The 22,539-nt window shown below is 34.7% G+C and overlaps 1 protein-coding gene across 2 annotated transcripts in view; it reads right to left on the bottom strand.

Moving 5' to 3' along the window:
- SEC61A2 (SEC61 translocon subunit alpha 2) overlaps positions 1-18,321 on the bottom strand; it is a 35,449-nt gene extending 17,128 nt beyond the window's left edge. Inside the window, exons 1-6 of one of the 2 annotated variants that reach the window (XM_074268642.1) lie at positions 18,164-18,321; positions 12,407-12,474; positions 7,245-7,310; positions 6,032-6,110; positions 1,465-1,596; positions 1,226-1,335 (exon numbers count right to left, since the gene is read on the bottom strand). In XM_074268642.1, coding sequence (XP_074124743.1) covers positions 1,226-1,335; positions 1,465-1,596; positions 6,032-6,110; positions 7,245-7,310; positions 12,407-12,474; positions 18,164-18,170 — 462 coding nt within the window. In that variant the 5' untranslated portion in view covers positions 18,171-18,321. Of the gene's footprint in view, positions 1-1,225; positions 1,336-1,464; positions 1,597-6,031; positions 6,111-7,244; positions 7,311-9,220; positions 9,508-12,406; positions 12,475-18,163 lie in introns of those variants that run through there. The other variant, XM_074268643.1, reaches the window with a different exon arrangement.
- Between the last annotated feature and the right edge of the window lie 4,218 nt (positions 18,322-22,539).

Genomic DNA, 22,539 nt, shown 5'->3' on the forward strand with positions numbered 1-22,539 from the left:
ATTTTAAAATTATGTTTCTGCCAATCTTAAAATACAATTCTTATTACATATCTCAGTACTGACTATAATTATTTTAAAACAACTTAAAGAATCTCAACTACAAAATGAATTATTATTTAAGCTATTCAACCCAGTAAGCAGAAAATTCTAAATGTTGTCTTCATATTTCTACAACACTCTACAAAAACTTCACTAAAATTACAGGTAAATTAAATAAATTGTTGAGATCAGTTCAATTTGAGTATCAATTAAAATAAAACAAACATTTTTCCAAAACACTGCTTCCTACAAAAGAAATAATCCAATGGAACAAAAAATTACACTGATTTCTAAATCATTTAATCAAATATCTTAAACATTAGGGGAAAGCATAAAGAGCCCTAAAAAGACATCAAAATAGTTTCTTATGTAGTCTATTTTCTCCACTGAGTTTTAAAGAAATTGACTAATTGTCTATATTTTAAAATATGAAAAAAAATTCAACCTTCTGTCTTTATAGAAACGGATGTATCTTATACCATATCCTAAAATAAGAAAAGATTTGGTCTTAATCAGATAAATAAAAGAGGGGAAATCTAAGACACTGGTGATCCATTAGAAAATTCTCATCCTATCCTGTAACACATTTAATATATATGGGATTGCCCGTCATATAGGGGAGGGAGTAGAAAATTTGGAAAAGTGAATACAAAGGATAATGTAAAAATGCATATGTACTGTCAAAAAAATTATAATTATAAAATTAATAAATTATATTTTAAAAATTCTCATTCAAATTTCTGATGTCTGGGATATTTGAGATTAATTCCACTATGCTATATTAACATTAAGTATGCAGCCTAAACCTGTAAAAATCAGCTAAATTATCAGTATTATTTATAAGGCATAGGTAGAAAACTGACATTCACATGTAGGAAAAGAATTACAATCTATATAAACTTCTAGATAGCTTTTAAAAGCCGTTTCAAACAAAAAAACTGAACAATCTTAAATTATAATTATCCAAAGTTATTAAGAGACATACTAGAGTAGAAGTAGTATACCAACTTCCCCCTCCATATCATCCCAAATTATCTTTTTTTTTAATCTATGGATTAGGTATATATAGTATAAGTCTATTTAAATTTTCTTGTGAGATAAGACTCACTGGCCTGAAAAGGAAATAAAAAGAAAAGAAAATTATCAAACTGATTTGTTATTTTGATATGAAGAAATAAGATCTTACCTGGATGATTATAAGTAAACAGATTCCAGCACCCATTTCAGCAGGATCTCCATACATTCCAGTCATGACATACACAATGGCTTGCCCAATAGTAATAATCATACCAAATACTGATTTTTAAAAAAGAAGACAAAGAGGAGAGAGAATGTCACTCATTAACACAGAAAAATTCTGTAAGAAAACCATTAACATAAATGTCCTCAAATTTAAGCTTGACATCTCTTAGCTTTAATACTCACATTTCTGGGCTCCATTGAACAGAGCTCGATCTTTTGGAGTATCTCCTACTTCAATGATTTTAGCTCCAGCTAACAACTGCATGATCAAACCAGATGTTACAATTGGAGAGATACCCAATTCCATTAAAGTTCCTTTGTGGTGATGGAGGAGAGAGAAAAAGCACAGAATGATTTTCATTATTACACAATTTAATAGTATTTGATTTACTTAAGTCAATGCTCAAGAATTTCTTTAGATAAGAATACAATTTCATTTCTTAAAAGTTATATTCTACACATTATTCATGTACTAAATCAAAATGATCATAAAGCACTCTGAAAAATGTTATATATATATGTATATATATATAAATTCTGCCTCTAATACTTACTAACTAGATAAGTCACTTAAATGCTATTTCCCTCAGTTTCCTCACTTGTAAAAAGGGATAATAATAGCCCCTTCCTCCTAGGGTTGTTGTAAGCTTCATATGAGATAATAACTATAAAGTGTTTAGCACAATGCCTGGCACATTACAAGAACTCTATATATGTTGATGATGATGATGATGGTAATGACGATGACAATGATGACGATAATGATTCCTCAATATAGCATGTCTTTATAGATGCAGATCAGAATTCCTTTATACATCAGTAGATAATTACATAAATTATAGCCCAAAAAGCTGCCATTTGTGTTTTAATTTTTTTGGTGGTATAGCCCTCTCTGTGTCTAGGTAGACTGGGTCTCTGAATGTTGCTTGCACACACTCAAAATCTTACTGGCTTGTCAGGATCTATACAAAACATGTACTCTACAATCTCCAAGAACCTAGGGTCACCTCCAACACCTTAAGAAGCATCAAAATATTACTTTGTTGAATAAATGAATAAAACACATATTAGGTGCTTCCTGTGTGCAAAGGACAGTGCTAAGTCCTGGGATTGCAAATAGAAAAAAAAAAAAAAAAAAAAAGGCAGCTCCTGCTCTCAAAGATGAGGGAGGCAACACCTAGGACTATTTCAGCTATAAGTCAGACGGAAAAGCAAAGATGTTAGCTTCTCTTCTTTAATGCCCTTCCCCTAATAAAACATAATCAGTTTCTAATGTTAAACCATTAAACATGGTCAAGGACTTTTCTAGATTGTTAGGAGTTGTGGCTGTCATACTTGCAAGAGCAGCTGCCAGGCTCCATCTCCACAGGGATAGCTACCCAAAATGATTTATGTGTGCTGCAAATCTTGCTATACCCAAGGCTCTTGGATTCAGGGGTCTAGGTCATCTCTATTAGGATTAAAGTTGTAGTGGTGACTTCATCTGCCTGGCAGTCTTCTGTGTCTCCCTCAGGATGGCCTGTTATCTTAACTAAGTTGGTTTACCTACCCTGTGTATAAAAATTGGTTGGCCCCTTTTCCAGAGGAAACACAGCTCTTTAATGAGGTTTTGAGGATTGAGCTGAAAACAGAAGCACAGGTATATGGGAGGTTCTGCCACTTCCAGAGCTCTTAGGCCTAGGTGATTGCTGGAGTTGTGACTGTCTCCATAAAATGCTATTTATATATTTCATTTTGTTGTATAAATGACACTGGCGAAGCTAGCTGAGGGAAATCTGGCAGTTTATACCATTCTGGAAAGATTCTGAGTAGTGTTAGCAACAGACCATATTTTTTTTTTGAGGACCAGGAAAGCAGAGTACAGAGAGGCGCATCACTAGTAAACTAATGATTTGGTGATTCCTTGCCCCCAAAACTTTAAAAAAAACAATGAAAAATAACAAATGCCCTTCAGTCTTACATGGGTCTTTCTGGTTTGATAATTTGCTGTTAGAATAATATGATAAAGGGGGCAGCTATAGAATGTAAGCTACTTTAGGGGAAAGGCTACTTCATTTTTCATCTTTGTAAATGAGTTTAAATTGATATAAATACACCGTCATAAGAAGGTGACTGAACGAACCTTGCCTCAGTCAAAATAACTTCCTTGACAAGTAGTAAAGCAACCAAAGGTAGTAATGACTTGGAATATATGTTAATTTGTAAAAAGCAAACAGGGAAGGATGGTGGAAAATTTTAAGAATAATACTTCTTAAAATAGTGGGAAGCAATGAAAGGAAAAATACTTAGAAAAGTTTAGTGATTTACCTAAATAAAAAAGTCATCCTGAGAACATTTAACATTAACTCAGTAGAGAAAAATAAACAGATGAAGGATGGAAAAATGGAAATTCTATGTTTGGATTTTGACACTATGGCCTTGGATATTCCTGTAGAGGGAATGACACTTAAGGAAACAAAGATGAAACAATCAGCTAAACTTGACCAAGAATATACAGAGAAACCCAAAATAAATACAAATACAATTTTGAGAATACTGGGAGATGTATTCTCAAAATATTTAAGTAAGAACCAAAGGTGGAAAAAAAAAAAATTTATTGTTCTTACTGAAAAAGGCAGATGTAAAGAGTATCAACAACTACTAGTCCCTATGTCTTTCTCATCAATAAAGAAATTTTTGTGAGAATACATACATATCCAAGGCATTTTTAATGAAAGTAACGTGAGAAAATAAGCAGACTTTCACAAATGACATTTAACAGTAGACCACAGATTTATCATACAGCTTTGACTGAAAAATAGAGAATATGAAATCTCACCAAGCTTCTTTGTTAATTATAAAAAGTATTTGATTTCGTGGAAGAAAACACTGCCTTAAAGACTTTCCTTTACCCATCATATCTTCCACATGTATATCAAAATTATGCAAGATTTCCTGAAAGATCTAATAGAGAGAACCTTATTCAACAAACTTCAGAATACTATATCAAACAAGAAGATATAAATTGTTCACAATAGTCACAGAATTCTGTGGGAATTCTCTTGGAAAAGGGGGAACCCTTACAGAGCATTAATTTGTCCAGAAGATCCTAATTGTAGAACTGCATGCATGAAGCTCTAAAACAAAGCAAAACATCCTTGGTGAGCTTTATCATCATTCAAAAGAATTTGACCTAACTATTCTTATAGGACCAAAAGAAGTCAAGTAGCTAAGAAATGTCAATTGTCCAGATTAGGATATACAATTAGACAGAAAATAAAGAATTAATTTGTCAACATGTATACTGAACAAACATTACAAAAGAATAATGAGAAGGGCCAGGATTAAATGGGAAAAAGAGAATGAGCTGGACTGCCTTTTTGAAATAAAAAAATGATTTTAATAGCCCCAGGCTTGTCTTTGAAAAAAAAAAAAAAGTGCTCAGTAGTTTATAATCAAAGAATGTGAATAGGACATTTTCACAAAAAGAAATCAAAGTTATTAATAAATAAATTAATAAATATTAATAAATATCACTAATTCACTAAGTTAGAGAAATGCAAATTAAAACAATTCTGAGCTACAACTTCACAGTTATTAAATTGGTTAACATGACAAAAAAGAAAAATGACAAATGATGAGTGTGGAAAAATAGGGACACTTAACACACTACTGGTAGCATTGTGAACTGGTCCAACCACTTGAGAGAACAATTTGGAACTATGTTCAAAGAGTGATAAAATTATACTAAAAAAAACATACTAAATCTGCATATTATAAATTTTTTTGGAAGAATCCATATATACAAAAATATTTATAGCAGCTCTTTTTATAGCAACAAAGAATTATAAACTAAGGATTTACCCATTAATTGGGAAATGGCTAACCAAGTTATAGTATACAACAATTATGCTAAAAGAAACGAAGACTATGATGGTTTCAGAGAAATCTAATGAATTAATGCAAAGGGAACCAGAACAATGTACAAAATAATGGCAATATTACAAGGATGATCAAATACGAATGACTTTAATATTCTCAGCAATACAATGATATAGAACAATTCCAAAGAACTCATAATGAAAAAAATGCTCAATCACTTCCAGAGAACTAATGAACTCTGAATACAGACTGAAGCATATTTTTCCCACTTTATTTTTCTTAAATTTTTTTGCAATATGATTTACATGGAAATGTTTTGAATGACTTCATATGTGTAATGGACATTACATTTCTTGCACATTCAATAGATGGAAATGGGATGGAGAGAGGGAGAAAATTTGGAACTAAAAATCAAAATAAATTATTCATTAAAAAAAGAAAAAAGGCTGAGTTTTTCTAATATCAATATCTTCTGGGGATGTCCTATGACTATATGTTGTGGAACATAACAGTTTCCTAAGACCAACTGGGTGAATATATTAGGAATTTATGGATAGAAAATAATGGATTTTTTCAATCTTTATTGCTAATATCAACATCACTGAAATCATAGATCCATTGGAATACTAGAATTAGATCCTAGTCAATTTGGCAAAAACAATGTTCACTTGATTGTTACTGTACTAATCTGATGGCACTATTCCAACTTCTTTTTTGTTAAAGGCTATCAAAGATAGTCTTAAGAAGTTATATATTCTTTACCAGTAATATCAAATAGAAGTATTTCAAGAACTAATCCACTGGACACTTTCATTTAAGGGGTTAGACCAAAATTCATGACCAGAAGCAGAAAGGAAAAATAAATAAGAGAAACAATGGAACCACAAACCTCTGTTAGAAGCAAGAATAACTCTCATCCAGTAGAAAGGATCTGCGGAATCTGATGACATGATTCCAAATAGCGGTATCTATAAGATAAAAGGAAGTATTTAAATACATAGTAAAAATGTGTTATATAAATCTAACCCAAACTCAAAGATAAAACTGCTTTTTATAGGAGTACAGAAGAACAATCCTAGAAAATGAAATTTCCTGATCTAGAATGAAGGCAATCAGAAAATTATTCCTTTAGAAAAGCAAATTCTTGAAACTTTAATATCTGGCTGGACCTGTAAGTTTATGATGTCAAAGGCTTACTCATCTGTGACATTGCTTTTGAAAAGTTTTTTCATTTATATAACTTAAAATCTTTTACCAGCATAGATTTGAAACCTACTTTATTATCAACTGCACCCTGAGCATTCTAGCTATAAAAGTTAACCTCTTCAGTTTTCATTTACTTATTTGTTTGTTTCAAGGCAACTGGGGTTAAATGACTTGCCGAGGGTCACACAGCTAGTAAATGTTAAATGTTTAAAGCTAGATTTGAACTCAGGTCTTCCTGACTCCAGGATTGGTGGTCTTTATGTGCCTTCTAGCTGCCCCCTCTTTTCTCTCAATTTAATAAAGAAACCACTGTGTGAGGTGGCAGGGATTCAAAGACAAAAAATAAATTCTTCTTTTATTGTCTTAGATGCCTAAAATATTCTTCATAGAATCCTTGGCTTCTTTGAAGCTCAGCTCAGATACTAATAATATGTAGAGTAAGAGGAAGCATTCTCTGATCTTCTTGGTGACTAGGGCTCCTTCTCTTTTCAAATTATCTTTTATTTACTTGTATTGCATATGTTATTACCTCAGCCCCAGTAAGTAAGTTCCATGGAAACAGGAACTGTTTTTCATTTTCATTATATAAAAAGTTGTATTCCTTTATGTATCTCAAAGTTTCAATATATTTATGAATCCAGTTTTAAGATATTTTTAAAAGTTTTAAGACAATTAAAAAAATTTTATGACATTTTAAAAGGTTATTTTCAGTTATTCAAAATTTTAATTTGATAAATTTTCAATACTTAAATTTATTGAAAATATGCTTTTGACTCAAAAATATAGAACTTAAATTTGATTCTTTAATTGAAAGACATTGTTTAAATTCTATCCAACCCAAGATTTTAACCCAATATCACCAATCACCAATTAAATATAATATTAGAATTACATACCTGACAACATACTAAGAAAAGGAACAAGGTTATAGCAGTCCATAATACCTTCTCTCTAAATTGAATCTGTAAAACAAAACATAGTGCTAAAATGAATAAAAACGGAGAAATTTTTGCTAATACATAATTAATTTTCATAATAATTTATTTCAACTACCATTTATTGTATCCATGTGTAAATACATTCTATGCCATAATTTACCTTTCAATTTAACATGAATCATAAAACATCTCTTCAAGCCCAATTATCAATGAATTTTACCAAAAATTGAACAAATATTAAACAATCTCACTCATTCTTGCTAATGCAAGGCCAGTGAATTGATGTGATTAATATAATGAATGAATTGATATAAATTAGAAGCCTAAGTTTTCTAAGATATTTTAAACATACTTCAGAGCTATAACTGAAGCAGCTTGGTGCATTGGATATAGAACTTGGAATCAGGAATATCTAGGTTTTAAACGTATTTCTGAAATGTAAATTAAGTCAACTCAGTTACCTTCCTACCTTTCAGATGGGCTATGCACATTTAACTTATATCCTATTGTTTACTATTTTCGGGAGGTGGGAGATAAGAGAGAGAAAAATTTGGAACACAATGTCTTACAAAAATGAATGTTGAAAATTATCTTTACATGTATTTGGAAAAATAAAATACTATTGAGAAAAAAAAAAAAGACCTATCTCAGACATTTACTAGTTGTATGATCATGAGCAAATTACTTGCCCTTCCTAGACCCCAGTTTTTTCATCTGCAAAATAAGGAGGCTGAATTCAATAACCTCTAACAACCCTTTCTGCTCAAAACTCTTTGCTTGGTTTCATCAGAGTAATTCCTTCACTAACCTTCCACTGCCTCAGTAAGCTTAATGACTCATTAAGTGTGACATGAGAGCCAATATATCTAATATGGTGACAGGATATATTAAGAGAGGCAATAGTCCTGGTCTCATCAGACCACATCTAGGATACTGTATTCAGTTCCAAACATCTCATTTTGACAAGGAAATTGACAGACAGACAATGTCAAGAATAGACCAAGCAGGATGAAGAAAGGTGCTGAAAGTATGTTATATGAGGACTGACTGAAGAAAATAGGAGTATTTAACCTAGAAAAGAACCTTAAAGAAGCCAAAAGAGGACATGAGTACTATCATCAAATGATTGAAAGGTTATCACATAGAACGTGGGTTATACTTATTTGGCCCACCCATATATGGCAGAAATAGGAGCAATGGGTGGAAATTACAAAAATTCAATTTAGACTTAGTGTAATGAAACATTTCCTAACAATTAGAATTATCCAGAAGTGGAATATGCTGCCTTGGGATGTAATAGAAATTTCTCACCCTTCCTGTCTTCAAACAAAAGCTGGATAAGTATGTTACAGAGGTAGGGGTTTAGAATGGGCTGACAGCTGTTGAAGTCCTTTCCAAATTTGATTTCAACCTCTCTTTATCTTTTCTAAAAGATTAAAACAGGTGGTATAGCCTAGAAACTCTTCACCTTAAATAAAATCCTATGATGAGCTTCACTTTTTTAGCAAGGCTAGTTCTCAGAATCAGACACACAGTTGGATTACCAAATTAGTCCTTGGAAAATTTTCAGTTTAGTAGGACTTGCCTAGGGCTGCTGATTCACTGACATAGTCTACAAGAGTTCAGAGTTTAGCAAAATGCTCATGACAGCCCTTTTTTTTTTTTTGTGGTAGATGTCAATCAACTATAAAATGGTTTAAAAAAACTATGCTGTGTGAAAATTTCAATGTGGGGTAATAAAAAAATGAATTCAAAGAAGCAAAAGAACAAGGAAATTAATGGATGTAATGTAAAATAAATATAACCAAAATAACAACATATAAACAGAGATATAGTAACTACACTAAAAATGAAAAAATTAAAAAGGATGAAGGGGAAGATGGCAAAGTAGGTTGGTAGATTTCAAGCTCTCCACAAACAAAACAAATATGTACCTCAAGGCAAACATAAGCAGGTGAAAAATCAAGAAGACTAGGGCCAGAACAGAGGTCTGCCAGATACAATCCAAGAAGATCTGAAGACCCTAGGATGCTGATTAATCTGTCTGAAGTGCAAACACCTCCAGGCTAGCTCCACAAACATCAAATGGGGACCGCTGGGCTAGCCAGGTGTGGGGGGAGCCTCAGCAAGAAGAACCACAGAGACTTCTGTCTGGGAGGACTGAGTGAACCGTAGTTGATTAGGAATGCCAGGCTCAGCTACATTGCTGAGACTCCGAGCCCTAGGAGAGAAGGTACCAACACCTGGTGAGCTCAGGCATTGGGACAAGGAAGCTGCGGGCTGTGGGTACTTGCAAGAAGGTGGAGCTCTTAGTTTGAGGTTCTTAATCAGAACAGAGATGAAGGGAAACTTGAGGCATCATCCCCCTATCCCACGATTTGAGATGCTTACACTAATACCTCTTATTTTTTTTAAATGAACTGACAAAGAATAAAGAACCCCACCATAGAAACATATGAGAACAGGGAAGACCAAAGTTCATCTTCAGAGGAGGATACTTTAGTTTAAAAAAAAAAAAAAAAAAAAAAAAAGCTTCTACTCCAAAGGGTAGAATGGCTCTCTACCCAAAGAGAATTTATAGGAGAACTTAAAAAAAAATTTAAAAATCAAATGAGAGACATTGAGAAAAAACTAAAATAATAAAAATAAAAACCATCCAAGAAAAACAAGATTATAGGAAAAAAATTAGCTAACTAGAAAGGTAGGTACAGAGTCTCAAAGATGAAAATAATGCTTTGAAACTTAGAACCAGGCAAGGGGAAGCCAGGGAAGCTATAAAGGACCAAGAAACAGCAAAACATTTGATAAAGAATGAGAAAATTGGAGCAGCTAGGTGGTCCAATGGATAGAGCACCAGCCTTGAAGTCAGGAGGACCTGACTTCAGACACTTAACACTTCCTAGCTGTGGGACCCGGGCAAGTCACTTAACCCCAATTGCTTCAGCAAAAAAAAAAAAAAAAAAAAAAAAAAAAAAGAGAGAGAGAGAAAGAGAGAAAATAGAACAGACTGTGAAATATCTTATAAGAAAAACAACAGATCAAGAAGAAAAAAATATAAGAATTATTGGCCAGAAAGTTCTGACCAAAAAGAGAACCTGAACACCATAATCCATAATGCAGGAAATATTTCCAAAAAAAAAAAAAGGTTCTACAGTGATAGAACAGAGAAATAGAAAAAAATCCACTGATCACCACCTCAAAGAGATGCTTGTGGAAAACACACAGAAGAAATACTGTCAAATTTCAAAACCTGCAGATCAAAGATAAAATTTTGCAAGAAATAAGAAAAAAAAATTCAAAGACATTCAAGCTACAATTAGAATTGCACAAGACTTAGCAGTATCCACAATAAAGAACTACAGGTCCTAGAATCAATGATCAAAAGAACTTGGTCTGTGGCCAAAAAATATCATATCCAACAAAATCTATATCTATATTTTTTGAATCTATAGATATCTATAATTTTGAGTGGAAAAAAATTGGACATTCAACAAACTTTCAGATTTTCTGGATTTTCTATCAATTTAAATCCAAACTTAACAGAAAATTTAACATATAAGAGCCAATATAAAAAATCATTTTTAAGGAACTCAATATGGACAAACAGTTTATTTAAACATGGACAAATTGTTTTGTTTTTTTTCCTGAGGGAGTTAGACTAGACTCTGTGATTCCTATGATCATAATCTATAGAATTTTTTTATGATCACTGGGAGGACAATTTTTTCTTAACATATTTTCTAGAAATTTTTTTGTTATCTTTTGCCAGTTGTCTACTCTGGCTCCTTAACTTTAATAATCTTTATGTTCACTTTAATTGATATTTCCAATCCTTCTGTGGAAGAGATCCTACTACACATTGAAATGAATGATGCCTTCCAAATGAGATATCCTGTTATCCTATTTATGAAACCAATTTAAAATAATTTAGGTCAGAGTAGAAAAACTTGCAAAATTATAGTAAAATATTCCTATTTATAATTTTCCTTAGTCCTTTTTTTAAACAAATTATTGGACAGTGATTCAAAAAAAATTTTTTTTACCAAAGCTTAACTTTTCCTCACACTTAAAAAGGGCCATTAATACAACATGAGATATTTTATCATTATTTGCATGAAAGAAACTAAAGCCAATAGTCATCTAACTAAATAATGCTACAATTTAGGATCATTATATCAGTTTTCTTTTCCACCTAACATTACTGTTATTGCACCTGCAACTTAACTGAAAAATTTCAAAGCTATGTTTTCTAAACAAAATAATTATTGGAATATCAATACGTTGAAATCTTAAAAACATAGCAGACTTCATTACCTTAACCATAAAACTCAGCCATCATAGCTTGAATACCAGATTGATAATCATGAATTTCTAAACTCCAGCTATTTTTACATGTAAGCATTATTATTTTATGCCTTGTTAAAAAAAATTTTACAGTACATTTCCTTTAGAAGATAAATAATTTACCAGTTATTATTCATGGGAAAACCAAAGTAGGATGAATAAACATTTATAGACTGGGTATAGTGGTACATCCCTGCTATTGAGGAAGCTGAGGTTGCTGGACAGGTTGAGGAATTCTGAGCTGTAGTGGAATAAGCTACTCAGGCATTCACACAAAAAAATCCATTACCAATATGGTGAGCTCCCAAGAACAAGCTACCTAAAGAGGGATGAACCACCACCAAAACCAATTTTCAATGGGATTGGTCCTGTGAATGGGTATTGCACTTCCAGACTTGATGACACAGAGAGACCAGTCTCAGAGAGAAAAAGAATAGGTATTTTAATAAATTTTTATATTGTCAAATGCTACCCATTACCAAGGGAAAAGGCCTCATTTGTTTTGTAAAAATTGTATGACTTTAAATAAAATTTAATAGTTTTTAAAATCATAAGATAATCTGCCTAGACTTATCTAAATTAGTCTACATTTCAGCCTTTTTTTTCTACCTGAGTAGAACATGAACTGATAATTTTAGGAACATGTATCATCAAGGTTAATTAAACTAGGGCAAACAGTAGCACAAAATAGTAAGAAAAAAGGAATACTGACCAACAGCTTAAAAAATTGGGACAAGAAATACAAATATCCTCTATTGTAGCAAAGATATACTTACCTTTCTTTCAGGTTTCTGAATTTCTGGCAAAACCGCGCAGAAGGGTTTTATAACTTCTAAAAATTTAACTGTTAAAAGAAAAGAATGACTCTATGAGTATATTACAGTTTTACAGTATCTTTCAGTGTTTTTTTTTAAATAGAAGTTATAGTTTTATACAGAATTAAATATAAGCATTCTCTAAATCCAAATGTCAAAGGTTTAATCTTTCACCATCAGTTCATGATTATTTCCAACTTATAAATTAATGACTGAATTTGCTCTGAAGACAGCAAGCAAAAGCCATCTGTCTTTTCTTTTGGCTTATCATTGAAACAAAATGTTAGATATTACTGAAACAAAATGTTAGATATTACTGTCGTGGTCTGCAACACAAGTTAACAAAAGCTTCTCTGTTCAATTGTCCCCAATATAAATGCAAAGATAAGGCTTTAGATATTAGAAGCAGAAAAAAAAAGTGTATAAGCAATTCAATGTTGCTTTTTTCTCATCTCATTTTTAAAAGTTGTATGAACTATCAGATCTTTGGAGAAGGGAGGAATTTATGACCAAAGAAGAACTAGATAATATTATGAAAGGCAAAATGGACAGCTTTAATTACATTAAATTGAAAAGTTTTGCACAAACAAAACAATAAAAACAAGATTAAAAGGGAAGTACAAAGCTAGGAAAAAAATCTTTACAGCTGATTCTGATAAAGGTCTCATTTCTGAAATATATAAAGAATTATGTCAAATTTATAAGAATACAAGTCATTCCTCACTTGATAAATGCTCAAATGATATGAACAGGCAGTTTTCAAGTAACAAAATTAAAGCCATCTATAGTTATGTGAAAAAATGCTCTAAATCATTGTTGATTATAGAGAAATGCAAATTAAAAGAACTCTGAGGTATCATCTCACAGCTCAGATTGGTTAAAATGACAGGAAAAGATAATGATAAATGTTGGAGGGGATGCGGGAAAACTGGGACATTAATGCATTGTTGGTGGAATTGGGAAATGATCCAACCATTCTAGAGAGCAATATGAAACTATACCCAAAGGGCTATAAAATTGTGCATTCCCTGTGAACATTGTCAGTGCCATTACTGGGTCTGTGTCCCAAGGAAATGTTAAAGGAGTAAAAGGAACCCACATGTACAAAAATGTTTGTAGCAGCTTTTTGTAATAGCAAAGAATTGGAAAATGAGTAGATAGCCATCAATTGGGGGATGGCTAAGCAAGTTGTGATATATGAAGATAATAGAATATTATTGTTCTATAAAAAATTATGAGCAAGCTGATTTTAGAAAGGCCTGGAAAGATTTACATGAACTGATGCTGAGTGAAACAAGCAGAACCAAGAATACATTGTACACAATAACAATAAGAATGCGTGATGATCAACTATGAAAGACTTGGTTCTTCTCAGTGGTTCAGTGATCCAAAACAATTCCAATAGAATTTGGATAGAAAATGCCATTTGTATCTAGAAAAAGAACTATGGAGAATGAATGTAAATCAACATATGCAATCTTTACTCCTTTTTTCTTTTTTAATCTCTCCTTTAATATCTCCCAAAAACCTTTTGCTCTGATTTCTTTTCCAACATGATTTATGAAGTAATGTACATTAAATTTACTAAAGACAAATAAATAAATAGTCATATGAAATCTGACGGAACAGTTCTAAACTTGGACAAAGATTTTTCCATTTATAAACTAAAGGCCCTGTGTAGATTTTATTTTGACTATTCTGAGGGAAAAGATAATTAAATGAAATTGATTTTGTAAAGTACTTTCAAGTATTATTGTTGCTTACAAATATAAGCATTAGTTAATGAAATGGAATCACTTTCACCACAGCCAGAATTTAGCTTTATAGCATTTTGCACTTTTTCTATAACTCATAAATAGGCATCAGAAATATTAGCTAGTTACTTCTATGACAGTTGAGAAACTATCAACACAACTAAGTTTAAGTAAGTAGCTTCCAAGTAACCATTTCCCCAATGCTATTAAGAGTTATTAATAATGCCCCATTCTTTTAAAATATTATTGTTTCAATCTCTAACTAAAGATTTAATGTCAGTACTTTTAAAGGCAGTATTTATACAGTTTGAAAGTATTTGTTTAGATATATCTTTTCTTTCAACAGAAAACTAGAAGGCTAAAAGATGTTCAGTAAAGCAGATTTTTATAATTTTATTAGAATATATGTTGTTCTGCATAAATTTGTTTATGTCATTTATTATGCCCAGAGTCATCCAACTCTTTTCTTTTTTTCCATAAGCCAAGTGCCAATACTTGTTCTAGTCCCACCATCTCTCTCATCTCTCACTTCCTCTCCTTTCTTGGAACAAGTGGTGCTAAGTAGTAGCTAAAGCATCGGACCTGGAGTCAGGAAGACTTGACTTCAAATCCAGCTTCAGATTATTATTATTTCATTAAATTTCTGCCTACTTCAGTGTTCTTATCTATTGGTGTTATACCTATTTCCCAGGGTCACTGTGAGAATCAAATGAGATATCTATAAAAGTACTTCGTAAAGCCTTAAATGCTAGATACTAGTAATTATTATTATTATTATTATTATTACTATTATTTCACAAACACCACTATCTTTCAGGATCTCTTTCTCTCATCACTTAAATTATAATAGGTTCCTAACTGATCTCCCAGATTCTAGGATTTCTTCTTTCCAATTCATCTTCCACTCTGCTGCCAAAATAATCTGAGTATGGTACTCTCCTGCTTAAAAGTATTCTTCAAAGTGTTCCACAACTTGGCTCCAAATTACTGTTGTCATATCTCAAGTTATACCCCTTTCTATAGTTTACTTGCAAGAACTATCCTGCTGTGCTTACTTCCATTCCTTCACCTTTGCTCCTGCCAGATCTGAATTAGAATTCCCACTCCCTTCCCATCCTTGCCAAAATTGCTAGCTACTGATGTCCCTTTCTTCCTTCCCAAATGATAGCTCCTTTCTAAAAATTCTGCTAGGAGTTTGGTTGTGAATGGAAAGAAGGGCAGGGGATATTTATTTAATAAGATTATAGGGTCAAGTAAAAGTTTTATAAGATTTTCTCTCACTTGCCTTTATATTATAGTTATTGGGATACTTGTACTTCCATTGTAAAAGGTCTTTGAGAAGAGAACTGTGTCATATCTCTGTTTGTATTTATATTACCTAATACTAAGCAGGCATTTAATAAATGTTTGTCGAACTATTCTGTTACCCGTAAATGACTTTCACATAAACTATTGCCTGCTTTAAAAAAATCTTCTCTAATTCAACCATTCCCCTACTTAAAAAGAAGTTTGATAAAGACAGGCTATGTAGTAACTAAATACTATACGTTTCCCAGGGCCTAATACAGTACTCTAGACACAAAATACCTACAAAACATTTGTGACTGAAATATATTTTATATTTCAAAAGATGATGTCAGACATTTACAGCAACCAGATAGCAGCAGTGAGAACAGAATGAAAATGTTTCTTTTGATTTTCAAGTGTAAGAAATAAGTAATTTTATTACTTTTCTTAAACTAATGAATAAAAATAATTAGAGTAATACCGGTCTGTGCCACCACTTAATCCCAGCAAGCTAAATGAAAGGGAACTTTTATCCCAACTTTGTCAAAGATGTGTTTATTATATTGCTTACTAGTAATTTAAAATGCCAACCATGTAGCAAACATCCTCTCATTAAGTTACTTTTAGAAAATTAATCCTTAAATGCCTGTACACAAGCTTCCTGTACATGCGCATGCGCATACACATACACACACACACACACACACGCACACACACCCCTCCTTCCACTTAACTCTCATCATTCTCTCAACCTAAGCTAACATCCTACCTCTTCTGTCTCATAAATTCCTAGAAAAAGCTGTTGAACCACACCACTCTCTCCCAGGTTAATGGACAAATGTGATGGTTTTTCTCATTCCCTGATCTTTTAGACTTCACTGTAGCATTTGATTCTTCTGACCACTATCTTGAATATTCTCTTGCTGTGAGTTTTGTGACTGTTTTTTCACAGAACTTCTCCTTTGGCTGCTTTTTAAAAATTGAATCATTATCCCTAACTTACTCTTTTTGTAAAGGTATAACCCAGGGCACTCTTCTCCCTACTTATCAGTTCCCGTGGATTCCCCTATTACATTTATTCAGGAGACTCATAGACAGACAGACAGACAGATGTTGCTAATTTTGCTGGTTTCTTTGTAACAAGGGAAGCCTCAGTGATAAAGATGGGATAACATGAAAGGGAACATAATGTAGAAGAAGTTATCAATGAATTTAAGAATTTATCTGTACAATTTACTAGAAGGGCTGACATTCCAAGGACTCTAAAACTGGGGAATACTAGAATTTTCTTTTCTCTATATATTTTTAAGTTATCTAAGGATAAATGAAGCAAAGTTTTCTAAGTATGCTTAAACTAAAGAGGGGGAACTCTCAATCTCTATTACAGTTATACAATTCTAAAATGTACAGAAACATATAAAACCTTAAGTAATATGTATAATTTCCCTTCTCTGCTTTGGAACCTGTATTCTCAACACATTCCTTAGCTTATTTTGTATTTGCCATAAAACCATATTCTGTAGTTAGGAATTAAATATGACTGGGAGAGTTTTTTCATATAATTTTACAAGCCCAATCTTCAAGTTTTATAGCACTTAACTCATTGGTGGAAGACACAGTAAAGTCTCAGAGGAGAAAATGTTTGTTACCTAGGTATCATGTTGGACTAGCATATAAATGTGAACCACAGATAAATTTTTTTTAAAGTTTTCTTTTACATTAAAAAAAAAAAGAGAGAGAGAGAGAGACTCTGCTCAGGAAACCACTCCATATGCCCATACTTTTTCCTTTTCACATATCCACATTATTTAGCATTAGTGTGTATCTCTGTAAAGCATAAATGCAAATTCTACTGTCCTTCTCCTGGCGTCCTTACATAGTTTACTTTGTAACATGCAGAAACTAGTAAAGTTTGCGGTGGATATACCATTCAATCAATGTCAAATATTTAGTGTTTGCGGTAGTTTTGGTTCTATGGGAGGTAAAAAAATATAGAAAACATAGTAGCTGAACTCAAGGACCTTATTAAACACCGAGGCAACATTAAATAAATGTTGTCACTTGAGAAATAACTTCCTTGTGCTCCTTTCTCGGAGTCTGGTATCAGCAGCCCTAGGACTTCATACGTGACTCGGGGAGCTTTTCACCCTCTAATGTGCTGACTGAGTGACCCGCTGCTAAGGAGCCGCAAGAAATAGAGTTAGGAGGCTCCTGCCAGGTTTCCTTTTCTCGGTACCTGAGCCCCAGCTCGGAACGCCCCCTCCCCGTGTCAGTGCCGTAGGGCCCTCTCCCGGCCAGTGGCTGCCATCCTGCCCTCCAGCCCGAGGTCACCGCCGCCCCTCTCAGCTTCCCAGGTGGGCCCCTCCAGGCCGCTCGGCTGCCGACCTCGGACCAGGGCCCCTTTCCCAAGCCCTGCCATCCGCCACCCCAATTCCCCTAGGGAGCGGGCACGGCCGCGGCCCGGAGAGGCATCCTGCGCCGCTGGCGCCGCCCGCCACGCCTCCCCAGTTCGTCCCGGCCCGTAGCTACCGCAAGCTCAGGAGAGCCCGGCGGCCGGCGTGGGGCCGGGGTCGGGCCACCGCGTCCCGTCGGGCGCAGGACCCTCCATTCCCGGCCCGGACACCTCCGAGTTGCGGACCTCGCTGCAAGGAGGCCCTCCCAAGGGGCCCGTACTTACTGCCCATGGCGGCGCCTGGGAGCACCCAGCGGAGAGCAAGCGGCCTTACGGCGCCGCCTTCCTCCTCCGCCGGTCCCAAAGCTTCGGCCTCAGATCCCGACTTGCTCCGACCGGCCGAGACCCGCGCCGGCTCCACCCACTCGCCGCACCCCCCCGAAGCCGATAGGTTGCATTTCGTCACATGACGGGCCTCACCTCCCCCCGCCCCCGGACCCGCCCATTTTTAAAGGGGTAGGCTGGGATTGGCTCCGGGGGTCGCTGAGGCCGCCAGCGCCGCAGCTCCCCTTGTCTCTCTGATTGCCATGGTCACAGTCGGTAATTAGAAGAGTTTTCAGATCAACTCTTCCTCTCGCGCCCCTCCTCCACTTCTTCATATCCGATATCTTCCCCTGCCGAATAGGGTCCGCGCACGCCCAGCTCTTTTTTTATTAGGTCTTAAAATGCCGCAGCGACCACCGTAGAAGAGTCGTAGACACACGGGCTCCTTATTGACATCGTGATGACCAGGCACCTATAGGACTGACTTCTTCACCAAGAAAGGGCCTGAACTCTTACCCCCATCGCCCCCGGCTCCGCAGAGCTAGCAGAAGGATCCGAGGTTAAATGCTGACATTGGGTTTTTCTGGGTTTTAAAAGTGTCTGAAAAGTTATCTTTTTCTAAAGGCCCCCCAAAAAAAAAAGGCCCCGAGGACTTTGGAATCAGAATTTAACCTTGCAAGAGAACTAAAAAAAGGCCTCCCTGGCTGACCCAGAGTGCCACCCGGTAGAATCCGCTCCAGGGAATGGGGGCACAGCCATAGTTTTTTTGTGATAAAAAAGGCAATTTTGGCCAAGTCATCCTTTTACAAATGTTTCGCCTGGCGATTTGTTGTTCATCTCCTTGAGCTGTCTTTATTTATGGGGGTCTCCCTACAAAGCCCTTGCAAGGGAGCGATAGTCCTCATACTGGTACCCACCATCACTGTAAGGCATTAAGCACTAGGAAGTGCCTGCTATTCGCCGCGTTCTGTGCTACTGTTGTTGTTTGTCCTTCCTTCTGGAAGAGGACCATGGCATCAGGAAGGTGATGACCTGACAAGCAAGTGAATTGGATTTAAGTGAGGAGGGCAGAAGTCACCTGTCTCACTTTCCCTTCAGAGCCATCTGGGTTCAGTGGCCAGATCGAGATCAGAACGACTGGAGATGGCTCTGAATGAGGGGAAAACCTTGGCCTTTTTAATTTGTGGTCTTAAAAAAACCTAGTTTGATTGAGGCTGCACCCTTTAAGTGATTAAAGCTAGGTAGCAGTTAAAGCAAAAAAATGCCATCTTTCATCTACCAAAAAAAAAAAAAAATCTAAATGAATAAATGCATCTAGGAGGGGAAGACTCTTAGGGTTTCTGACCAAAGCAAAAATAACCAAATGGGGCTTGGCCTAGGATCTATTGGAAGCCAATTAGAATCAGATTGATTTTGGCTTAAGGCCCAGTCTTTAAGAAAGAAATCTAAACAGTAAACCCAAGACATCTTGAGAGGGTTCATAGGTATAAAAAGAGAAAAAATGCTTTTTTAGAGCACCTGCAGGTAAGGGTATAATACCCTATGTGGACAGAAAGACAAAAGAAGGGAAGGAGGAACTGTCCTAAGAGCAAACTGGAGATACAAAAAGAGACTCAAGAAGTCCATAATCTAATTGGGGAGGGTGGGGAGAGATAAATTCAAACAACTATGGACAACAAGCATGATATAGACATATTAATGATTTCAGGCACTGGAATTAAGTGGGATTGGGAAAGGCTTCTTATAGAAGATGGAATTTTAGTTGATACTTGAAGACCAGGAAGAAGACAGGAAGAGGAAGAAAATTTCAGGTATGGAGGCCAGCCTGTGAAAATACTTAAAGTAGGGTGATAGATTTTCTTGTGCAACAAGGCAGTATCATTAGATTGCATAGTATGTATTTGTGTGGTAAGGGGAAGGATTTCAGTTAGGCAAGGTAGGAAAAAATGTAAAGATAGAGAGGGACATGTTATAAAAGACTTTGACTTTTTTATAAGTTATGTCAGAGGATTTTTATTTTTGATCCTGAAAGTAATAGATAACCACTAGAATTTATTAATATAAAGATGACATAGTCAGACCTGGACCCAATTTTTCTTTATCAGGATATTGCCCCTTGCCATCCTTTAATGCTATAAGCCACTATTAGCCATGAGATCCTCTTCCTGTACAATTCCTATTTATCCCTTAAAACCTAGTCTAATTAACCACTTTTTTCAGGAAGCTTCCAGACCACCTTGAACCTCAAATAGCATTTTACTGACATCATTCTATTGTACATGTTATATATTATTTTCTACTAAAATGATGTTTCACATTCCTCTACTGATTATAAGGTCCATAGAGACTTTGTCCTATCAAAATTTTATTATTAATAATAATAGCTCACATTTACACGGAAATTTAAGATTTGCTAAGTACCTTGCATATATGATCTTACTTCATCTTCTTAATAGCTGTATGAGATAGGTGCAGTTATCTTTTTTTTTAATGAATATCCATAGTCATTGCATATAACTTTATTTTTTATTTTTAAATTTTTTTCTTTATTAAAGCTTTTTATTTTTCTTTCTTTTTTATTATAGCTTTTTAGTAACAAAACATATGCATGGGTAATTTTTCAACATTGACCCTTGCAAAAACTTCTGTTCCAACTTTTCCTCTCCTTCCTTCCACCCCCTCCCTAGATAGCAGGTAATTCCATACATGCTAAATATGTTAAAGTATATGTTAAATACAATATATGTATACACATTTATACAATTGTCTTGCTACACGAGAAAAATAGGATTTAGAAAGAAGGTAAAAATAGCCTGGGAAGAAAAACAAAAATGCAAACAAACAATAACAGAAAGAGTGTAAATGCTATATTGTGGTCCACACTCATTTCCCAGTGTTCTCTTGCTGGGTATAGTTGGTTGGTGCAGTTATCTTCATGGAGAAACTGAGGGGTCAAAGAAGTTAAGTAATTTGTCCAGGATTACAAACAGCTAGTCAGTTATCTAAGGCTGAATGTGTATCTAGATTTTCCAGACTCTTTCAGCTTGTACACACAAGAGACAGTTGTTGTTGAATTAATCAGATCAAGTTCCAAGAGAAAAGAGTTGCCCTATGAAACCGTGCATACACATTAATACAGTGGAGTCTAGCAGTGTCTCTACTGGTTCTCTATCCCAAAGAGATCATAAAAAAAGAAAAAGGACCCACATGTGCTAAAATGTTTGTAGCAGCCCTTTTTGTAGGAACAAGGAACTGGAAACTGATGCCCCTCAGTTAGGGAATGGCTGAATAAGTTATGATACATGAATATAATGGAATATTATTGTTTTATAAGAAACAATCAGCAGGATGACTTCAGAAAGGCCTGGAAGGATTTACATGAACTGATGCTGAGTAGAGTAGAACCAAAAGAACATTGTACACAGCAACAAGATTATGTTATGATTAACTCTGATCATCTTAGATATTTTCAACAATGAGGTGATTCAGGCCAGTTCCAATTGACTTGTTATGGAGACAGCCATCTGATCCAGAAAGAGGCTTGTGGGAACTGAATATGGATCACAACATAGTATTTTCACCTTATTTATTATTGTTTGCTTGCTTTATTTTTCTTGTTTTTTTACCTTTTTGATCTGATTTTTCTTGTGCAGCATGATAAACAAAACACAAAAAAAAGTACACATGTCTAACTTATATTGAATTACTTGTCTGGGGGAGTGGGGCAGTGGGAAGGGAGAGAGAAAAATTTGTAACGGAGTTTTGCAAGGATAAATGTTGTTAACTATCTTTGCATGTATTTTGAAAATAAAAAGCTATTCTTAAAAAATTAAAAAAAGAAAAAAAAAAAAAGAGCCTTTTTCTCAGACAGCATAGCTCCCAGACTATGACTGTACTGGAGAAAGAATAAGGCTATAGCTGCAGGTTCCTGTGAAGAGGAGCCTTCACTCTTTGCTAGTAACCCCAACTTGAGTCCTGTTGTTACTTTGATGAGAGAGAAGTATCAGACAGAACAGAACAACATAGAGAGAAGCACAAGGTTGATAAAGTTTTTTTTTTTGTTTTTTTTTTTTTGTTTTTCCTGAACCATAGTCTCAATACCTTGGGAAAGTAGCCTAGGCTCAAAGCTACAGACAGATTCTAAAACACTGAATTCTTTTTTGTGAATCACCAATCATCATTACAAAATTGTATGGTTTGTCTTCAGCAAACCAACTGAATCATATTCATTTCAACTAGAACAACATTTATGAACACCGAAAAAACTGTTGTTGTTCATCCTTCATTTTCAAAAAACCTATGACATCATGGTATTGGGATAAATATCCCAATGATGG

Source organism: Sminthopsis crassicaudata, chromosome 5 (assembly GCF_048593235.1).
Source record: "Sminthopsis crassicaudata isolate SCR6 chromosome 5, ASM4859323v1, whole genome shotgun sequence".
Classification (NCBI taxonomy): domain Eukaryota; kingdom Metazoa; phylum Chordata; class Mammalia; order Dasyuromorphia; family Dasyuridae; genus Sminthopsis; species Sminthopsis crassicaudata.